General features: G+C 39.9%; 1 protein-coding gene across 1 annotated transcript in view; it reads left to right on the top strand.

Moving 5' to 3' along the window:
- The first annotated feature begins 4641 nt into the window (after positions 1-4641).
- Positions 4642-20921, top strand: part of LOC126418530 (N-alpha-acetyltransferase 25, NatB auxiliary subunit) — an 85627-nt gene continuing 69347 nt past the window's right edge. The window contains exons 1-7 of the mRNA XM_050085339.1: positions 4642-4723; positions 5075-5160; positions 5260-5398; positions 5655-5848; positions 6788-6925; positions 8377-8531; positions 9525-9775. Of these exons, the coding sequence (XP_049941296.1) occupies positions 4663-4723; positions 5075-5160; positions 5260-5398; positions 5655-5848; positions 6788-6925; positions 8377-8531; positions 9525-9775 (1024 nt within the window). The 5' untranslated portion in view covers positions 4642-4662. The remainder of the gene's footprint in view (positions 4724-5074; positions 5161-5259; positions 5399-5654; positions 5849-6787; positions 6926-8376; positions 8532-9524; positions 9776-20921) is intronic.

The following is a 20921-nucleotide window of genomic DNA, read 5'->3' as shown; positions in this document are numbered from 1 at the left end:
GATGCATAGATCCTGAGAAATCAGTACCAAGAACAACCACCTCTGGCCGTAATAACGGCCTTGATACGCCTGGGCATTGAGTCAAACAGCGCTTGGATGGCGTGTACAGGTACAGCTGCCCACGCAGCTTCAACACGATACCACACTTCATCAAGAGTAGTGACTGGCGTATTGTAACGAGCCAGTTGCTCGGCCACCATTGACCAGACGTTTTCAATTGGTGAGAGATCTGGAGAACGTGCTGGCCAGGGCAGCAGTCGAACATTTTCTGTATCCAGAAAGGCCCGTACAGGACCTGCCACATGTGGTCGTGCAGTATCCTGCTGAAATGTAGGGTTTCGCAGAGATCGAATGAAGGGTAGAGCGCTGGTCGGAGTGGCCTTGCGGTCCTAGGCGCTACAGTCTGGAGCCGAGCGACCGCTACGGTCGCAGGTTCGAATCCTGCTTCGGGCATGGATGTGTGTGATGTCCTTAGGTTAGTTAGGTTTAATTAATTCTAAGTTCTAGGCGACTGATGACCTCAGAAGTTAAGTGGCATAGATCTCAGAGCCATTTGCACCATTTGAAGGGTAGAGCCACGGGTCGTAACACATGTAACATCCACTATTCAAAGTGCCGTCAATGCGAACAAGAGGTGACCGAGACATGTAACCAATGGCACAACATACCATCACGCCGGGTGATACGCCAGTATGGCGATGACGAATACATGCTTCCAATGTGCGTTCACCGCGATGTCGCCAAACACGGATGCGACCATCATGATGCTGTAAACAGAACCTGGATTCATCCGAAAAAATGACGTTTTGCCATTCGTGGACCCAGGTTCGTCGTTGAGTACACCATCGCAGGCGCTCCTGTCTGTGATGCAGCGTGAAGGGTGACCGCAGCTGTGGTCTCCGAGCTGATAGTCCATGCTGCTACAAACGTCGTCGAACTGTTCGTGCAGATGGTTGTTGTCTTGCAAACGTCCCCATCTGTTGACTCAGGGATCGAGACGTGGCTGCACCATCCGTTACAGCCATACGGATAAGATGCCTGTCATCTCGACTGCAAGTGATACGAGGTCGTTGGGATCCAGCACGGCGTTCCGTATTACCCTCCTGAACCCACCGATTCCATATTCTGCTAACAGTCATTGGGTCTCGACCAACGCGAGCAGCAATGTCGCGAAACGATAAACCGCAATCGCGATAGGCTACAATCCGACCTTTATCAAAGTCGGAAACGTGATGGTACGCATTTCTCCTCCTTACGCGAGGCATCACAACAACGTTTCACCAGGCAACGCCGGTGAACTGCCATTTGTGTATAAGAAATCGGTTGGAAACTTTCCTCATGTCAGCACGTTGTAGGTGTCGCCACCGGCGCCAATCTTGTGTGAATGCTCTGATCATTTGCATATCACAGCATCTCCTTCCTGTCGGTTAAATTTCCCGTCTGTAGTACGTCATCTTCAAAAATGTTCAAATGTGTGTGAAATATTATGGGACTTATCTGCTAAGGTCATCAGTCCCTAAGCTTACACACAACTGAACCTAAATTATCCTAAGGACAAACACACACCCCGATGCCCGAGGGAGGACTCGAACCTCCGCCGGAATCAGCCGCACAGTCCACGACGGCAGCGCCTTAGCCCGCTCGGCTAATCCCGCGCGGCGCGTCATCTTTGCGGTGTAGCAGTTTTAATGGCCAGTATTGTATGTGATGCAAATTTCAACTTGAAATCGCGAATTGTTCATGAGAAAAAGGGTATTAGAAGCCCGACTGATAGACTACAGACAGATGGACAACAAAGTTACCCTGTCCTACAATGGTGTTCCGATACGATACGACATTGCAGTGCCTGCATTATTCTGAATTACGACCTCCAGTTCCTTTCGACATGCATCCATGTCCAGAAATACATTAAATGTATTCGCAATCTAGTTTCGTCGCGCGAACTAGTATAAATGTTAAAATAATGGCAACTCGGAAGTTGCCGGAGTAGCTTGTTCCTACAGGCGTTTAAAAAAAGATTTTAGTGAAAAAATGAAAATTTTGTTTATCGTTGGATGACTTTTACGACGTTTTTAAGGTCTAATTCAACAACTATGCCTCACATAGCTCCCTTCAGTTTTTTTGCAATGCACTGAAATATCGTATTTATCTGCCGACACCGGGCAAGCAACTTGCAAGTAAAATGCCTCACCTGTACGAGAATATACATAAAGAATGTAAGAGTACCGATTGTTGGTGCATGGTTGACGACGTATGCAAGTTTGGGGCCAGGCAGGAGTCGTGCAAGAATAGCTAAATGTTCATACGACCGCACGCGATAAGCAGGAAATTCTTGTTCGAATCCCGCTCCCACACAAATTTTCATTGTCGTGACTCCATTCTACAGCTGATCGTTGTCCATATTCGCAACTGTGAATACATTTAATGTGTGATGGTTCCTTTTTTATCGATTGAGGCACTGGACCCCTAAAACATCGATGTTTTGTACAGCATGATCGGCGTGAGACTATACTTAGAAAAAACTTGTGATGGTCAAATCATGTTAACTTTGTACGTGGGAAGATTAGTAGTGGATTACATGTACTCAGTCACCTAGCAAAAATACAACTATCAAAACCGCTTACTATGGAACATTACTAAACTGTGGCTTTGAATTATGGGGCAGTGCTGCAGATACAGACGTCAATAGATTAATATTGCTGCAGAAGAAGGCAATTAAAATAACGCATGGTTTAGGTCATCATGATTCTTGTAGAGAGGTTTTTGTGCAACGTAAGTACTTTACAGTATATTCCTAGTATTTATATAAGGTAATTTTATTTCTATACATCATCAAAAAGATTTTTTAGGCAAAGAATTAATCTAAAAATAACAGACCACAGCCCACACATCAGTGGTCACATATGGTTTAACAAATTGCCAAGAGACTTATGTGCGCATGATGGAAATATCTTCAAAAGGAAATTCCTGATAAAGAAATTTGTATACTTTCTGAATTTTCAGTTGAAAACATGTGGTCTTACAGTTTTTGTTGGAAATTAGACGTACCTTAATCGTATACCTACTTCTGTGGCTTTGTATTCTCTTTTGTGCGCTTGTATTGTAGTTTTCTTAATTTATATCAACTATCTGTTTTGTTCGTATTTTGAAAGAAACTCTCAAAATAAAACAAAACGAGGTACTGGCGGAAATGAAGCTGTTAGTCGTGCTTGGTTAGCTCAGACGGGACAGCCGGCACGGTAGCTCAGCGCGTTCGGCCAGAGAGTTGGCTGCTTTTGTAGTAAAGAAACTGAGTGAAGTGATTAATAACGAACTGACAACGCATGTCATGTGACGTCCGCTCCAACCCAACACAACGAACAATAACGAACAGAATTTAACAACAACAAAAAAAAAGGAAGGAAGGACGGTAGAGCACTTGACCGCGAAAGGCAAAGCCCCGAGTTCGAGTCTCGGTCCGGCACACAGTTTTAATCTGCCAGGAAGTTCCATATCAACGCACACTCCGCTGCAGAGTGAAAATTTCATTCTGGAAATTCTCAAAATATTGTATAACAACAACGACGTTTGCAAAAGTATTTGTTCACTCTATGCAATATAAATAAAGTAGAAAGTTAGTTAGTTACATGTTCCTTGGACCATTTTGCACCGTAGATCGTAGTGACGTGGAACGAGTGATTTTACAGTCATATCGCAAATTAATTTGTGCATATTGTTATTTCTATATATATTTCTAAGTTGCTTTTTTCATATTTATACCTTTTATAAATAACAAATATAGAAATTCTTCTACGGAATAAGAAACTTTCTCAGTTTGTTTCCAAAGTTTAATTTGTTGTCTGTCAGACATTTCATATCACTGTGTAAGTAATCAAAACTTTTAGTTGCGGCATTATGCACCCCTTTTCGTGCTAATGACAACCTTAATATAGAGTGATGAATGTCATTTATCCTTCTGGAATTGTAATTATGTACATAACTGTTCCTATTGAACTGTAGTGATTATTTACAACCAGCTACATGAGGGAATTAATGTACTGTGAAGTAGTACTCAGGAAAACCAACTCCTTAAAGAGATGTCTCGAAGCTGATAAACTTTTTGTTCCATAGATCCACAATGAGGAAATCCTCAAGGATTATAGTTCATTTGGAAAGGTCAGGCAGGTTCCATATCTGCCTCATTCTTGTTCAGTCCTAGCTTTTCCTTTTTATATGATTATTTCGCCGTCTATGATTCGTTGAATTTTAATGTGTTTCAAATATTATAGAGTTTGTTACCGTTCATAGAACCCTTTTCTCTTTTTTTAAGTCCCGTATCAAGGTGCTATGATATACGGTGAGACAGAAGTTTTTTTGTAATTTATTGTTGTTATATTTCTCGCCTTATGTGTACAGAGCTGCCGTATGTTCAGTGGAAGTTTTCGATGTCAGCAAAATACTCCAGACATTTCGGAACATTTTTCAGATGCAATCCGATGACTCAGATGACACTTAGCGTGAAAAGTGCACAGTGCGTGGCACTGGATTAGTAAAAGAACAAATTGAAATTTTGACTGGGTTGTTTGTACATTTAAGATAAGCGCTCTTACCAACCGATTACGAAACTTCTGCTATCTAGCGTCAGTTGTTCGAAGTTGTTTGTGTAGTAACTTGTTAATAAATATGGCTGCTAAAACCCATGTGGATAGTAGTGTTGGTGAACGAAGACTTCGTCCAATATATGGTAATGTACGAAGACATATATAAATGTCGCATTGTTACGCATTGATATAAATATCACCTAGTTTTTTGGTGGATAGTGGTAGTTTTGTATCGTAGTTCATCTGTAGAAAATAATCGTGTGATATCACTAGACACAGAATGTAAACATAAATTTTCATATCTGAAAATAATGAATCTGCTGCCTCTAAATAATAGTAAAGTACGAAGTCATAATCATATCCGCAGTTTAAATATTTGTCTCTAGTCGTATTTTAATATCAGAGGATATATGCGTCTAATGTTTTCACAACTTAACATAGAAGTTGGCGGTAGGAAATGTTACCATATACACAATTGTTATTTCCGTTTACAGATTGGCTGGACATTGGCAATAGTAAGAAGGCACTGCAGGAAGCAGACAAAGTTCTGAAGAAGCAGCCAAATTTTCAATGTGCAAAGGTGAAGCCAGGAAATAGTTACATACTTTTCTTGTTACATGGAAGTAATGAAAATGCCCACTAAATTTTGTATTGATGCTAAATAGACTCATCATTGCAGGTACTGAAAGCACTTGCCCTTCTGCGTATGGGCAAAAAAGAAGAATGCATCGAGCTTCTGGAGGCAGTTCGGGCAGAAGTACCATGCGACGACTCTACTCTACAGGCTATGACAATATGTTACCGAGAAATCCACAGGCGTATGCATTTGTTTCTTACTGTGTTTCTGTGTGACAAACTGCAGCTATCAGTCATACTGCACTTTACAGTAGCTAGGCCTAAGTATTATTATTTTCCAGTGTCAGTGATTTTAATGTAAGATTCCGGTGCTAGAAATTAACTTAATTATTTTCTGATAGACACATTTTAGATTAGTTTCTGTTGGCTATCAGTGTTTCAACAGGAAATTTTGTGACTGTGAATAAGTATTTTATAAGAATTTCCAAACTCTTACAGCGGAGAGAATATGCGAAATTTACGAAGCAGCTACAAAGAAAGACCCTACCAACGAAGAGCTGCTTACACATCTCTTCATGGCATATGTACGTGTTGCCGATTACAAAAGACAACATCAAACTGCCCTTATGCTTTACAAATTGAAACCGAAGAACCCATATTACTTTTGGGCTGTTATGAGTGTGGTGATGCAGGTATGATGGCCTTAAGCCCTGTTTATATTTTGTTAATATTCGGTTATTTTAAACCATTTCTGCCTTTCTTTAATCAGTTTGAAAATACATACTGCATTTTGTTCGTGTAAGCATTATATGAAATGTTGAAGTTGAACCATATGAAGAAAAACTTGTTATGAATTATATATGTATGATGATATGTTGTACAGTACATCAGTAAACATTTTTTTTAAGTTGATGTTAATAAGTGCAGAGATCTTTGGCGCTTATTAACAAGTATAAATTATTGTATTTTAAAAGTATAATTCTATCAGTTACTTTCAAAATACAAATTTACATGTTCATTTTATAAATAACACATTAAATTACAAGCAGCAGAATTCTTTAGTTGGTATTCACATTCGTTACCTAATAATGTTTCTTTGTATCTCTTCAAGTCTTTGTTGGATAAGTTTTCGCCAGCTGTTATAATACACTATGGAGCATCACAGCTTCAAAGCTGCCTTGATGCTTATTCACCGTGGTATATTCTATCATTGGATTGTTGTTATTCTTGTTTATTTTGTTGACATGGGCTTCTGTTTTTAACTTGGAAAAAGACCGCCTGTAATTTATAGTAAAGACACTATTAACGTTGATATATGGTATTGCCATTTGTATACATATTTTGTCACATTGAATTGCTCTTTGGAACTGTTAGTTCTTAGCAGTTCAGCATCACTATATTTACCGTTCGGTAATTTAGTGTTTCAGAGGTAATCTGAAAATGTAATATTACCCTCGCTTACAAATTATTTTTCTCCTTACAAATGACAACATTACAGTGACATAATATATTTCAAATCTTAGTCGCACAATGTGAACTGGTGTCCTAATATAACGTGTGTAGTAAATTTCACACCCTATTACAGGCCTACCTGGAAGTACTTCCAAAATTTTATTTATTTTCTGTTTTAGGCATACAAGGCAGATGACAAACTGTCAAAGAGCATTGTTTTACCATTAGCTGAGAGAATGGTTGAAAAATTTGTGAATGAAGATAAAATTGAGGCAGAACAAGAAGTTCAGTTGTATCTTATGATTCTGGAAATGCAGGTGAGCTGTATGAGGTATAATTAATTATCAGTTAAGGAGTAGAACTTAAGCACAAGTCTTTGAATATTTTCAGGGCATAGACCTGTTAATTACTACTATAGATCACAAGTGATATCTGCTACTTGAAATCATTTTATTTACTGTACAGTACTCTGCAACGAAAGATATAGTATAGCTGATGACAATGGGTTAAGTGAAATTGTTGAATGAATATGATAATGTCATTATTACAGTACTGATATGATGATACGGAATTGCAGCAAATTTGCAACTGCAAAATCCGTAAAATTTGCACTGTAACAAGAAATATTATTCTTCCCGTAACATCATTGTCGTGGCAAAACTGCAACCAAATTCTTACCTTTCAACTCTACTTAGACTTTGGGGTACTCTACAGATCAGTCTGTCACCACAACCTTCACCACTAAAAATAAAGAAGCAAAAATAAAACGTGTTTTTTTTTTTTTTTTTTTTTTTTTTTTTTTTTTTTTTTTTTTTTTTTTTTTCCTGTTCTATAGATCAGTTTACTTTTTGAGTATTGGCTCGCATCTAGCCAAAAGCATCTTGTATGTACCAGTTGGTACATTTCTCAGAAGTCGCACTGCCATTACCTTTCAATATAGATCAGCTTTCCTTAGGACCAGACTAATACTAAAGTTTGTCATGTAATTTAATGTTCTGACCAGTCTCCTAAAATTTTCATAATATTATTCATTTATTAAAGTTGTGATTCATTTTATTTATAAAGATATAAAAACTGAGATGATAGTCCATTAACTCCTTAATGGGAGCAGCATATACTCATCCTATGACCTTTTTTCATTGCTTAACTCTCTTACTTGTTAACTGTGGTTAGTTGATTCTCATGCAGAGCATTAGAGCGTACTGACAGCTACAGCTTATTTATTGTCCTTTCTTTTATATTTTAAATTTCTGATGCGCGTGTGTGTTTTTGTTTTTTCCAGAGAGGTAAAGTAAAAAACCTTGTTGTGACATTTTGAATTTTCATTGTGGAGAGCATTAAATACTGTGTGCAAAGTCATAGTCTTAATAGGCATAAAAGTCATTTATGAAACTGTCTGGCAGATTAAAACTGAGTACCAGAACAGGACTTGAGCCCATAAGGGGTACTGACAGAAGCAAAGTGATGGGGGCGACTGAGATTCGTCCCTGAGTAGCTTGATTAGTAAGAACATTGCCCAAGAAAGGCGAGGTATTGGTTTTTGAGTCCTGGTCCAGCACACAGTTTTAATCCTTCGAAAACCACACACTTGCCTGCAGAATGGAAGATTCAGACTGTTAGCGAATTTGTAATGATGAAAGAACAGAAGTATAACTTATGTAGAATTTTCTGAGCTATAAAGTGCCTGTGTGGGGTTAGTAAAGTTCAGTGTATTGTACAGTTATTGATCATATCCGAAAGATTTGAAAACTTTGACATTTGTTTGCAGGGAAAATACAGTGAAGCACTTGATGTTGTGACTGGCCCACTAGGTGAAAAACTGGTATCATATGTGCATGTCCCGTACAAGAAAGCTACTCTCCTCATGAAGTTGAAGCGTTGGCGACAGGCCAATCTCCTTTTCAAGCTAATGCTGAAGGAAGAGTAAGTTTTAGTGCATACTGTATCAGCTGCAAATGGCATTGTTATCTACAGTTTCCTATCTGAAATTTTTAAGTTGGTGGAAATGCTACAATACAATAATTAGGTGTTATGTAATCAGTATACAATTATAGTCATCAAGAATCACATCTGTTTCATAAACCAGCACCTAACATAGTGTGATTCAAGGACAGTAGAAGGGGGATAGCCCTTAACTGTAGAACCTTAACCAGTTGGCAGGCCAGGGAAGTTAAAGAAAAGGGAATCGATAATAGTTTCCACCCAGATCCACTGCAGGCCAGTAGCATGTGCATTACCCTTTTGAGTGCAACAATGAGTGTAACTACTATTCAGGCATTAAGATCTGAGTGGGATTGCGCACCTTCAGTCTCTTTTTACCTTCCATCTGAATGACCTGCATCTCCTTTCCAACATTCCCAACCTGGTGCTGTTTCCTTCCTGAGGGAGGAATTTAAAGGTTTCAAATGCTAGGAATAGTATTTTCTACTTTCATGTATTTGGGTTTGTAGTACTTGGAATTTTGCCATTCTGTCTCCATATGTATTATCTACCATTAAAGGAATAGAACAGTCATAATTATAATCAGTATTAAACCATTAACCAAATTCATTAAAAGTTTTTCAAATTTTGCACATCCGAAAGTGGTGTTTGGCTATTACGTAGTGTATGATTTACACCTGGGTTTCAGATGTAGATACAAAATTATGTGTAGATATATTTGCATATGTTCTCTAAATTTTCTTATGTGTGTCCTGATAGCTGTTGAAGTATAAGAATTGTTTTAAATGAAATTATTGTAATTTAGTATTTTCATTGTACCTGTACAAAAATAGCAAAGGAAAGACATTGTGCAGCATTCTAAACTATCAGCTTCACACACACAAAAATGTTTTGAACACCATTTAATACTGTGTTTTTAAACCTATATATTGTCACATGCCAACTATAATTCATTGTATCTTTTTGTGTTGGCAGCATGGACAGGTGGTCATACATTACTGAGTACTTATCATCAGCATTGAAACTAATTGATTCGGGCCAAGCAGACCCCAGTGAAGGGATACCGGGTGCAGATTCCACGCCAGAAGCAGTTCGGGACTTCCTTGCACGTCTGGTTCGAGACAATGAAACAAAACTACCACGTCGGTTACGGGGCCCTTACCTTGCACGTTTGGAAATGTATCGACTTATGGCAGAGCGAGGTGATCATCCTGAGGCTCTATTAGGTAGGCGACACAGCACTATAATATGGGATAATGAGTATTACATTATTTTTAGTGGGTGGCTGGTGATCTGTCAATGTATATACAACATTAGTCACCAAAGTGATAACACCCCTAATAATACTGAGGCAAAGGCTGTAACCCTCACTTCAGGTCAGATAATTTGTTGTACATAAAATAACTCCTGTAACAACAGCATAAATTGTCAGTTAATCCTTGAACCAAAAAGTAATAATTCTTGGAGAAATATTTGTCTAAGCCACAAATAAATTGTTCTGATATCATTCCAGAATAGTAGAATAAGACCCAAGTATGATTCAGCCAGATAATTTATTTCACAATCATAGTTCCTTATAGGCAGCCAGTAGGGGAAACCACAAGTTCATCATTGATAGCACTGCCAGTTTTACTAAGTGACTAACCCAGAACCTGGTACCAATTGCTGCTTGTCTATCTAATGGATTTCAGGGGCAACAAAAATTTGATTTTCAATATTGTACATAATTATTGTCCAAATTTAAAATGGCATCATATTCTCATAATCTTATGTTAAAAAGTTTAACACAATAAGACAAGTATTACAATTAGAAATTGTGTGCTTGTCTTGAGACAGTGTAACTGATGGTGCACAAATATCTGGAGTACATTCATCCAGTATTTGAAAAGGAGAGGACTTCACAACTTCCAACAAACTTTATGCATAATTTCAAACCTTTTGTAAACTTTCTCTCGCTTACATGCTTAAAATCAAATATTTAACACAATAACTCATTCGTAAAGTTATCAAATGTTTCAAGCTCTTTTATTCATGGGAGCTTGATTCTTTAAAGAATCGAGGGTTTACTAGGACCCCACAGTAAACACTCACAGTATTGCAGAGTCCACATGTAGAGACGAGGTGGGATACCAAACTCGGAAGAGACCACCACTGAGTAGTCTTATATTTGTCAGCTATGGAAGCTCATGTGACCAGCCTGCGACAGAAGCTGCTTTTCTGTCATAGGCACCTTTGCTGATATTACACCTATTGACATGTCTATACCATCTATTTGCACATCCAGTGGGTTTATTAAACTCCTCCCACATCAAGCCACTGACACACACGTTTGGTACCTGCCACGCCAGTGCAAGGGAGAACACAGCAGAAACAGCCCAGGGTTGGGTGACATCTTGTCAGGAGTCTCGGAGACATCTGGGGCTGCCGGCAATGCTGTGGAGCAAGAGCTTCTGGCATATGACTGAAGATATGTGGGAGATGAGGAGTCACTGCATGACTCTGAGGATCTGTTGATGACGGGGCATGTCCCACAGTTTGTGGAAAGGAAGGGCCAGGCAGCCATTCTCTGTAATTCCAGAGTGGACAGAACTATGAGGTGGTGGTGATGGCGGATTGCCTGATGAGGAAGGCCACTGAGTAGGGTGCTGCAACTAGAGTTGATTGCAGTGCTGGAACAGCATTCCATGTGTTGTAGCTACCAGTATACGTGGCTGCCCTGCTGTTCTGTCAGAGTGTCGTCCCAAATGTGCATATCCCTAATTAAGCATCTGCATGGAATGATGGGTCTGTCAGCTTCGTGTTTTGGGGTGGAAAGTCCAGAAGTATTCTTCGACAGTGCCCTTGAAGGAACTTCACCCCAACTTTGACCATTGACGGGTATGAACATTAAAAAAACTAGGATGAAGTTTAGTTCTGAAGCCAATTTTTGCTGACCCTAAGGCTTGAAACATTAAGTTCCACAGACCTCTGTGCCAGCCCATTTGAGGCTGTACGGGGAGTAGTTGTGATAAAATATTTAATTAATTGGTCTGTAGGTGCAAAATCTTTTGAAATCGGCTTCTGTGATTTGGGGACTGTTGTCAGTCACCAGTGTAGAGGACGCATCTTTTATTGGAAAGATTCACTCCAGGGCTCCTCTCATGGCTGCCTTTGTTTTCTGCTGGAGGTGGATGACACGTGGTAACAGGGGGAAGGAGTCCATGGCAATTAATGATATGGATTCCAAGAAAGGAGCCCTGAAATATACCCGAACTTGGTCCCAGGCTCTGTTGGCACTGATCATGGTGAGGCTGAGTGGACTGGGTCTGTTTGGTTTACCTGCCAAATGGCACACTGTCACACCACTTGTAAAACATTGTCATTGATACAAGGCCAGTAGACATGTGTGCCAGTTGCTTCATACTGGAAATTCCTAAGTTGGCTGAAGTATGCGACGTTGCAGGGATAATGGTACCACCACTCGGCACCATTCCTCGTCTTCAGAGAACCACACCTTGCTGAACTTGAAGTTAATGCTGCCAGGAGAAAAAGTGGATCTGCCCCTTGAGAGCTTGGGAGACCAGCCAGCCAGGATATATATTGCAGGACCCATAGAAGAAGCTGTTCACACCAAGGTGCACTTACAGCAGCCTGGGCAAAAACATCTTGAACTAACTGTTGGCTGTAAGACATTGTAAGACTGAGAGTCATCTGCTTTCCACAAACCAGAATCAGACAGTGGAAAAAATTGTGGAAACAGTGTGTACTGTCACAAGCAATGCCCAGCACTAGCCCAGGACTGTGAAAACATGACTGGGTGGCCGTTGCTGGATGGAATGTGTTTACCACTTTGGAGCCTATGATGAAATCTCGCTGCTCTGTATCATAATAGTTCTAGGTCACATGCGAAATGTCAGAATCTGCCAATAAGGTCTGTTGCACCAATTGAGATGCATCAAATGCAGACACAGTTCACAGTACTCCACCTAGGGAGGGGCCTGACTGTATTAACCCTTTCAGATCCACTGTCTAACTACGTCTGACACGATTTGCCGCTACGCCTCTGATGTTGGACAGTGATAAATAAGGGTTAGAGAGAATGCAGTGAACAGAAAAATTGGATTGGAAAGGGTTAAAGCCTGCACATGGATCTCCTTATCTGGACATAAGCAGACCATTTTCCACACGTGATTGATACTTTCAAATATGAATTTACATTTTCAGTTCGACTCCTGCAAATCCACAATACAGGATGCTTAAACTACAGTGTCTGATGTTGGGTGTTGTAAGTATCCTAACTTAGCTGCTACTATGTACATTTTTCTTGGAAAATCGTTGAGACAGTAAGGAAAATATGTCGGCCAGCTGTAACACTGATACATCAGACAACAAAGCAAACTTTTGAACCAATTAACGTAACTGAGGAAAAAGGCTTATTGGCAATCCAGACATTTAATCTGACTTGCCTGAAAATGCAGAATGAGGCGTTTTTGACATACTTTATTTACTCTAGTATAAGACAACCTTTAATATAAGATTGTCCCCACTTTTTTTAAGAGGCTCCTTGAGAAGAATTTATGTTTTAACGTACTCTGACTAATCAAAATTACAAACTTTTATTCATCTTAGGGCTCTATCTGAAATGTTTCCATTACACCTATTCTATTATTGATTGTTTACAGTTTGATAATACAAGTAGAAATAAAAGAAATTAAAACAGATGATTTACATTAATTTTTATCTTCACTGCGTTTTTTCCTTACTTGTTCTCCTCCTGTAGTTTCATTATTTTTAGTCATCATTGTCCAGGATAGTTGTTAGACTTATATCTCCATTGCCACAAATATTTGGCTGTTTCTTCCAGATATGTTGCATTTTCTGAGGTGTTGGTTACAGTGGAACCTGAGAACACAGTTTTTTTCTGAACACACAGCGTATTTCACTTCCATCCTGACATGAGAATGTTACAATGTCTCTTGCTTCCAAAAAATATCATCTGCCCGCTGCTGTCCAATTGACTGTGTAGAACCACCGGCTGACACACCCCCAGTCGCTCCCATCATACCTCACAGTGAGTGTCGACAACATTGCTGCACAAAATGCATAAGTATGGTTCTGGTATCTATCCAGACTCTTACGTCTCCTGCTGTTGTTTTTGTTGTTGTTGTCTTCAGTCCAAAGACTGATTTGGTGTAGCTTTCCGTGCTACTCTATCCTGTGCAAGCCTCCTCATCATCAAATAACTACTGCAGTCTACTTCCCCCTGAATCTGCTTACTGTATTCATCTTTTGGCCACTGTCTACAATTTTTGCCCCCCCCCCCCCCTTTCCCCGCACTTCCCTCCATTACTAAACTGGTGATCCCTCGATGCCTCAGAATGTGTCCTACCAACAGATCCCTTCTTTTAGTCAGGTTGAACCACAAATTTCTCTTCTCCCCAATTGTACTCGCTACCTCCTCATTAGAAATGTGATCCGCCCATCTAAACTGGTGATCCCTCGATGCCTCAGAATGTGTCCTACCAACAGATCCCTTCTTTTAGTCAGGTTGAACCACAAATTTCTCTTCTCCCCAATTGTACTCGCTACCTCCTCATTAGAAATGTGATCCGCCCATCTAATCTTCAGCATTCTTCTGTAGTCCCACATTTCAAAAGCTTCTATTCTCTTTTTGTCTAAACTGTTTATCATCCATGTTTCGCTTCCATACATGGTTATACTCCTACAAATATTTTCATAAAAAGACTCCCCAACTCTTAAATCTATGCTGGATGTTAAAAAATTTCTCTTTTTCAGAAATACTTTCCTTGCCATCACCAGTCTGCATTTTATATCCACTTTACTTCAACCGTCATCAGTTATTTTGCTGCCCAAATTGCAGCTCATCTGCTACTTTAAGTGTCTCATTTGCAGATCTAATTCCTCAGCATGACCTGATTTAATTCGACTACATTCCATTGTCCTCATTGTGCTTTTTTTTTTTTTTTGATGTTCATTATATATACCCTCCTTTCGAGATACTGTCCATTCCATTCAGCTGCCGTTCCAAGTGCTTTGTTGTCTCTGACAGAATTACAGTGCCATTGGCAAACCTCCCTGGACTGTAATTCCTACTCCATGCTTTTCTTTTGTTTCCTTTACTACTTGCTCAGTAAACAGGCTTAATAACATCATGGATAGGCTACAGCCCTGCCTCACTCCCTTCTCAACCACTGTTTCCCTTTTGTGCAGCTCGACTCTTATAACTGCCGTCTGGTTTTTGTACAAATTGTAAATAGCCTTTAACTCCCTATATTTTACCCCTGCCATCTTGGGAATTTGAAATAGTGTTTCAATCAACATTGCCAAAAGCTCTCTCTAAATCTACAAATGCTGTAAACGTAGGTTTGGCTTCCCTTAACCTATTTTCTATGAGAAATCTTAGGGTCAGTATTGCCTCGTGTGTTCCTACATTCTCCACAATCCAAACTATGATCTTCTCCGAGGTCAGCTTCTACGAGTTTTTCCATTCTTCTGTAAAGCATTCATGTTGGTATTTTGTAACCATAAATTATTAAACTGACAGTTTAGTAATTTTCACATGTCAGCACTTGTTTTCTTTGGAATCGGGATTATTACATTCTTCTTGAAGTGTGAGGGTCTTACACCTGTCTCCTACATCTTGCTCACCAGATGGGAAGAGTGTTGTCATAGCTGGCTCTCCCAAGGCTATCAATAGCTCTAATAGAATGTTGTCTACTCCTGGGGCCTTGTTTTGACATAGATCTTTCAGTGCTCTGTCAAATTATTCTCACAGCATCATATCTCCCTTCTCATCTTCCTCTACGTCCTCTTCCATTTCCAAAATATTGCCCTCAAGTACATCTCCCTTTGTATATTCATTCCACCTTTCTGCTTTCCCTTCTTTGGCTAGGACTGGTTTTCCAACAAAACTCATGATATTCATACAGGTGGTTCTGTTTTCTCCAAAGGTCTCTTTAATTTTCCTGTTGGCAATACCTATCTTACTCTAGTGATACATGCTTCTACATTCTTACATTTGTCCTCTAGCCATTCCTGCTTAGCCATTTTGTGCATCACTGTCGATCTCCTTTTTTAAAGATACTTTTATTCCCTTTTTCCTGCTCCGTTTATTGCATTTTTATATTTTGTCCTTTCATCGATTAAATTCAACGTCTCATGTATTACCAAAGAATTTCTACTAGCCCCTGTCTTTTTACTTACTTGATCCTCTGCTGCCTTTCATCTCTCAAAGCTACTCATTCTTCTTCTACTGTATTCCTTTCCCCTATTCTTGTCAATTGTTCCCTAACACTCCCTCTGAAGCCTCTGGTTCCTTCAGTTTATCTGGTCCCATGTCTTTAAATTTCCACCTTTTTGCAGTTTTTTTCAGTTTTAATCCACAGTTCATAATCGATAAATTGTGGTCAGTCCCCATCTGCCCATGGAAATGTCTTACAATTTAAAACCTGATTTCTATATCTGTCTTACCATTATATAATCTATCTGAAACCTTCCAGTGTCTCGAGGTCTGTTGCACTTAAACAACCTTCTTTCGTGATTCTTACACTAAGTGTTAGCTATGATTAAGTTATGCTTTGTGCAAAATTCTACCAGGCAGCTTCCTCTTCCATTCTTTTGCCCCAGTCTATATTCATCCATTACTTTTCCTTCTCTTCCTTTTCCTACTATCAAATTCCAGTCCCCCATGACTGTTAAATTTTCATCTCCCTTAACTATCTGAATAATTTCTTTTATCTCATCATACATTTCATCATCATCTGCGAAACTAGTGCCTCTGTGATACAGATGGCCGTACCGTAGGTGCAACCACAACGGAGGGGTATCTGTTGAGAGGCCAGACAAACATGTGGTTCCTGAAGAGAGGCAGCAGCCTTTCCAGTAGTTGCAGGGGCAACAGTCTGGATGATTGACTGATCTGGCCTTGTAACATTAACCAAAACGGCCTTGCTGTGCTGGTACTGCGAACGGCTGAAAGCAAGGGGAAACTACAGCCGTAATTTTTCCCGAGGACATGCAGCTCTACTGTATGATTAAATGATGATGGCATCCTCTTGGGTAAAATATTCCGGAGGTAAAATAGTCCCCCATTCGGACCTCCGGGCGGGGACTACTCAGGAGGACGTCGTTATCAGGAGAAAGAAAACTGGCATTCTACGGCTGGAATGTCAGATCCCTTAATCGGGCAGGTAGGTTAGAAATTTTAAAAAGGGAAATGGATAGGTTGAAGTTAGATATAGTGGGAATTAATGAAGTTCGGTGGCAGGAGGAACAAGACTTTTGGTCAGGTGATCACAGGGTTATAAATACAAAATCAAATAGGGGTAATGCAGGAGTAGCTTTAATAATGAATAAAAAAAAATAGGAGTGTGGGTTAGCTACTACAAACAGCATAATGAATGCATTATTGTGGCCAAGATAGACACTAAGCCCATGCCTACTACAGTAGTACAAGTTTATATGCCAACTAGCTCCGCAGATGATAAAGAAATAGATGAAATGTATGACGAGATAAAAGAAATTATTCAGGTAGTGAAGGGAGACGAAAATTTAATAGTCATGGGTGACTGGAATTCGTCAGTAGGAAAAGGGAGAGAAGGAAACATAGTAGGTGAATATGGATTGGGGGTAAGAAATGAAAGAGGAAGCCGCCTGGTAGAATTTTGCACAGAGCATAACACTTGGTTCAAGAATCATAAAAGAAGGCTGTATACCTGGAAGACTCCTGGAGATACTAAAAGGTATGAGATAGATTATATAATGGTAAGACAGAGATTTAGGAACCAGGTTTTAAATTGTAAGACATTTCCAGGGGAGATGTGGATTCTGACCACAATCTGTTGGTTATGAACTGCAGATTGAAACTGAAGAAACTGCAAAAAGGTGGGAATTTAAGGAGAGGGGAGCTGGATACACTGAAAGAATCAGAGGTTTTACAGAGTTTCAGGGAGAGCATAAGGGAACAATTGACAGGAATGGGGGAAAGAAATACAGTAGAAGAAGAATGGGTAGCTCTGAGGGATGAAGTAGTGAAGGCAGCAGACGATCAAGTAGGTAAAAAGACGAGGGCTAATAGAAATCCTTGGGTAACAGAAGAAATATTGACTTTAATTGATGAAAGGAGAAAATATAAAAATGCTGTAAATGAAGCAGGCAAAAAGGAATACAAACGTCTCAAAAAGATATTGACAGGAAGTGCAAAATGGCTAAGCAGGGATGGCTAGAGGACAAATGTAAGGATGTAGAGGCTTGTCTCACTAGGGGTAAGATATATACTGCCTACAGGAAAATTAAAGAGACCTTTGGAGAGAAGAGAACCACTTGCATGAATATCAAAAGCTCAGATGGCAACCCAGTTCTAAGCAAAGAAGGGAAGGCTGAAAGGTGGAAGGAGTATATAGAGGGTTTATACAAGGGCTATGTACTTGAGGATAATATTATGGAAATGGAAGAGGATGTAGATGAAGACGAAATGGGAGATAAGATACTGTGTGAAGAGTTTGACAGAGCACTGAAAGACCTGAGTCGAAAGAAGGCCCCGGGAGTAGACAACATTCCATTAGAACTACTGATGGCCTCGGGAGAGCAAGTCATGACAAAACCCTACCATCTGGTGAGCGAGATGTATGAGACAGGCGAAATACCCTCAGACTTCAAGAAGAATATAATAATTCCAATCCCAAAGAAAGCAGGTGTTGACAGATGTGAAAATTACCGAACTATCAGTTTAATAAGTCAAGGCTGCAAAATAGTAACGCGAATCTTTACAGATGAATGGAAAAACTGGTAGAAGCCGACCTCGGGGAAGATCAGTTTGGATTCCGTATAAATGTTGGAACACGTGAGGCAATACTGACCTTACGACTTATCTTAGAAGAAAGATTAAGAAAAGGCAAACCTGCGTTTCTAGCATTTGTAGAATTAGAGAAAGCATTTGACAATGTTAACTGGAATACTCTCTTTCAAATTCTGAAGGTGGCAGGGGTAAAATACAGGGAGCGAAAGGCTATTTACAATTTGTACAGAAACCAGATGGCAGTTATAAGAGTCGAGGGGCATGAAAGGGAAGCTGTAGTTGGGAAGGGAGTGAGACAGGGTTGTAGCCTCTCCCCGATGTTATTCAATCTGTATATTGAGCAAGCAGTAAAGGAAACAAAAGAAAAATTCGGAGTAGGTATTAAAATTCATGGAGAAGAAGTAAAAACTTTGAGATTCGCCGATGACATTGTAATTCTGTCAGAGACAGCAAAGGACCTGGAAGAGCAGTTGAACTGAATGGACAGTGTCTTGAAAGGAGGATATAAGATGAACATCAACAAAAACAAAACGAAGATAATGGAATGTAGTCAAATTAAGTCGGGTGATGCTGAGGGAATTAGATTAGGAAATGAGACACTTAAAGTAGTAAAGGAGTTTTGCTATTTAGGGAGTAAAATAACCTATGATGGTCGAAGTAGAGAGGGTATAAAATGTAGACTGGCAGTGGCAAGGAAAGCGTTTCTCAAGAAGAGAAATTTGTTAACATCGAGTATAGATTTAAGTGCCAGGAAGTCATTTCTGGAAGTATTTGTATGGAGTGTAGCCATGTATGGAAGTGAAACATGGACGATAACTAGTTTGGACAAGAAGAGAATAGAAGCTTTCGAAATGTGGTGCTACAGAAGAATGCTGAAGATAAGGTGGGTAGATCACATAACTAATGAGCAGGTATTGAATAGGATTGGGGAGAAGGGAAGTTTGTGGCACAACTTGACTAGAAGAAGGGATCGATTGGTAGGACATGTTTTGAGGCATCAAGGGATCACAAATTTAGCATTGGAGGGCAGCGTGGAGGGTAAAAATCGTAGAGGGAGACCAAGAGATGAATACACTAAGCAGATTCAGAAGGATGTAGGTTGCAGTAGGTACTGGGAGATGAAGAAGCATGCACAGGATAGAGTAGCATGGAGAGCTGCATCAAACCAGTCTCAGGACTGAAGACCACAACAACAACAACAAACTGTGGTGGGTGTGGATTTCGTGGCTATCTTGGCTACATTGATGCATTCATTGTGCTGTTCATAGTAGCTTATCCGCCTTCCTATTTTCTCGTTATTATATTTGATTTTATGTTTATATCTCTGTATTCACCTTATCAGAAGTCCTGTTCTTCCTGACACCATACTTCACTGATTTCTACTATATATAATTTTAACATATCCATTTCCCTTTTTAAGTTTTCTAACCCATGAACCATGGACCTTGCCATTGGTGGGGAGGCTTGCGTACCTCAACGATATAAATAGCTGTACCGTAGGTGCAACCACAACGGAGAGGTATCTGTTGAGAGGCCAGACAAACGTGTGGTTCCTGAAGAGGGGCAGCAGCAGCCTTTCCAGTAGTTGCAGGGGCAACAGTCTGGATGGTTGACTGATCTGGCCTTGCAACACTAACCAAAACGGCCTTGGTGTGCTGGTACTGCGAACGGCTGAAAGCAAGGGGAAACTACAGCCGTAATTTTTCCCGAGGGCATGCAGCTTTACTGTATGATTAAATTATGATGGCGTCCTCTTGGGTAAAATATTCCGGAGGTAAAATAGTCCCCCATTCGGATCTGCGGGCGGGGACTACTCAGCAGGACGTCGTTATCAGGAGAAAGAATACTGGCATTCTATGGATCGGAGGGTGGAATGTCAGATCCCTTAATCGGGCAGGTAGGTTAGAAAATTTAAAAAGGGAAATGGATAGGTTGAAGTTAGATATAGTGGGAATTAGTGAAGTTCGGTGGCAGGAGGAACAAGACCTTCGGTCAGGTGAATACAGCGTTATAAATACAAAACCAAACAGGGGTAATGCAGGAGTAGGTTTAATAATGAATAAAAAAAATAGAAGTATGGTTAAGCTACTACAAACAGCATAGTGAACGCATTATTGTGGCCAAGATAGACACAAAGCCCACGTCTACTACAGTAGTACAAGTTTATATGCCAACTAGCTCTGCAGATGACGAAAAAATTAATGAAACGTATGAGGAGATAAGAGAAATTATTCAGGTAGTGAAGGGAGATGAAAATTTAAAAGTCGTGGGTGACTGGAATTCGTCAGTAGGCAAAGGGAGAGAAGGAAACATAGTAGGTGAATATGGATTGGGGCTAAGAAATGAAAGAGGAAGCCGCCTGGTAGAATTTTGCACAGATCATAACTTAATCATAGCTAACACTTGGTTCAAGAATCATAAAAGAAGGTTGTATACATGGAAGAACCCTGGAGATACTAAAAGGTATCAGATAGATTATATAATGGTAAGATAGAGATTTAGGGACCAGGTTTTAAATTGTAAGACATTTCCAGGGGAGATGTGGACTCTGACCACAATCTATTGATTATGAACTG

The sequence above is a fragment of the Schistocerca serialis genome, chromosome 9 (assembly GCF_023864345.2).
Source record: "Schistocerca serialis cubense isolate TAMUIC-IGC-003099 chromosome 9, iqSchSeri2.2, whole genome shotgun sequence".
Lineage (NCBI taxonomy): Eukaryota > Metazoa > Arthropoda > Insecta > Orthoptera > Acrididae > Schistocerca > Schistocerca serialis.
The sequence above is the reverse complement of the archived record's forward strand: the minus strand, read 5'-3'. Positions and strand labels throughout refer to the sequence as shown.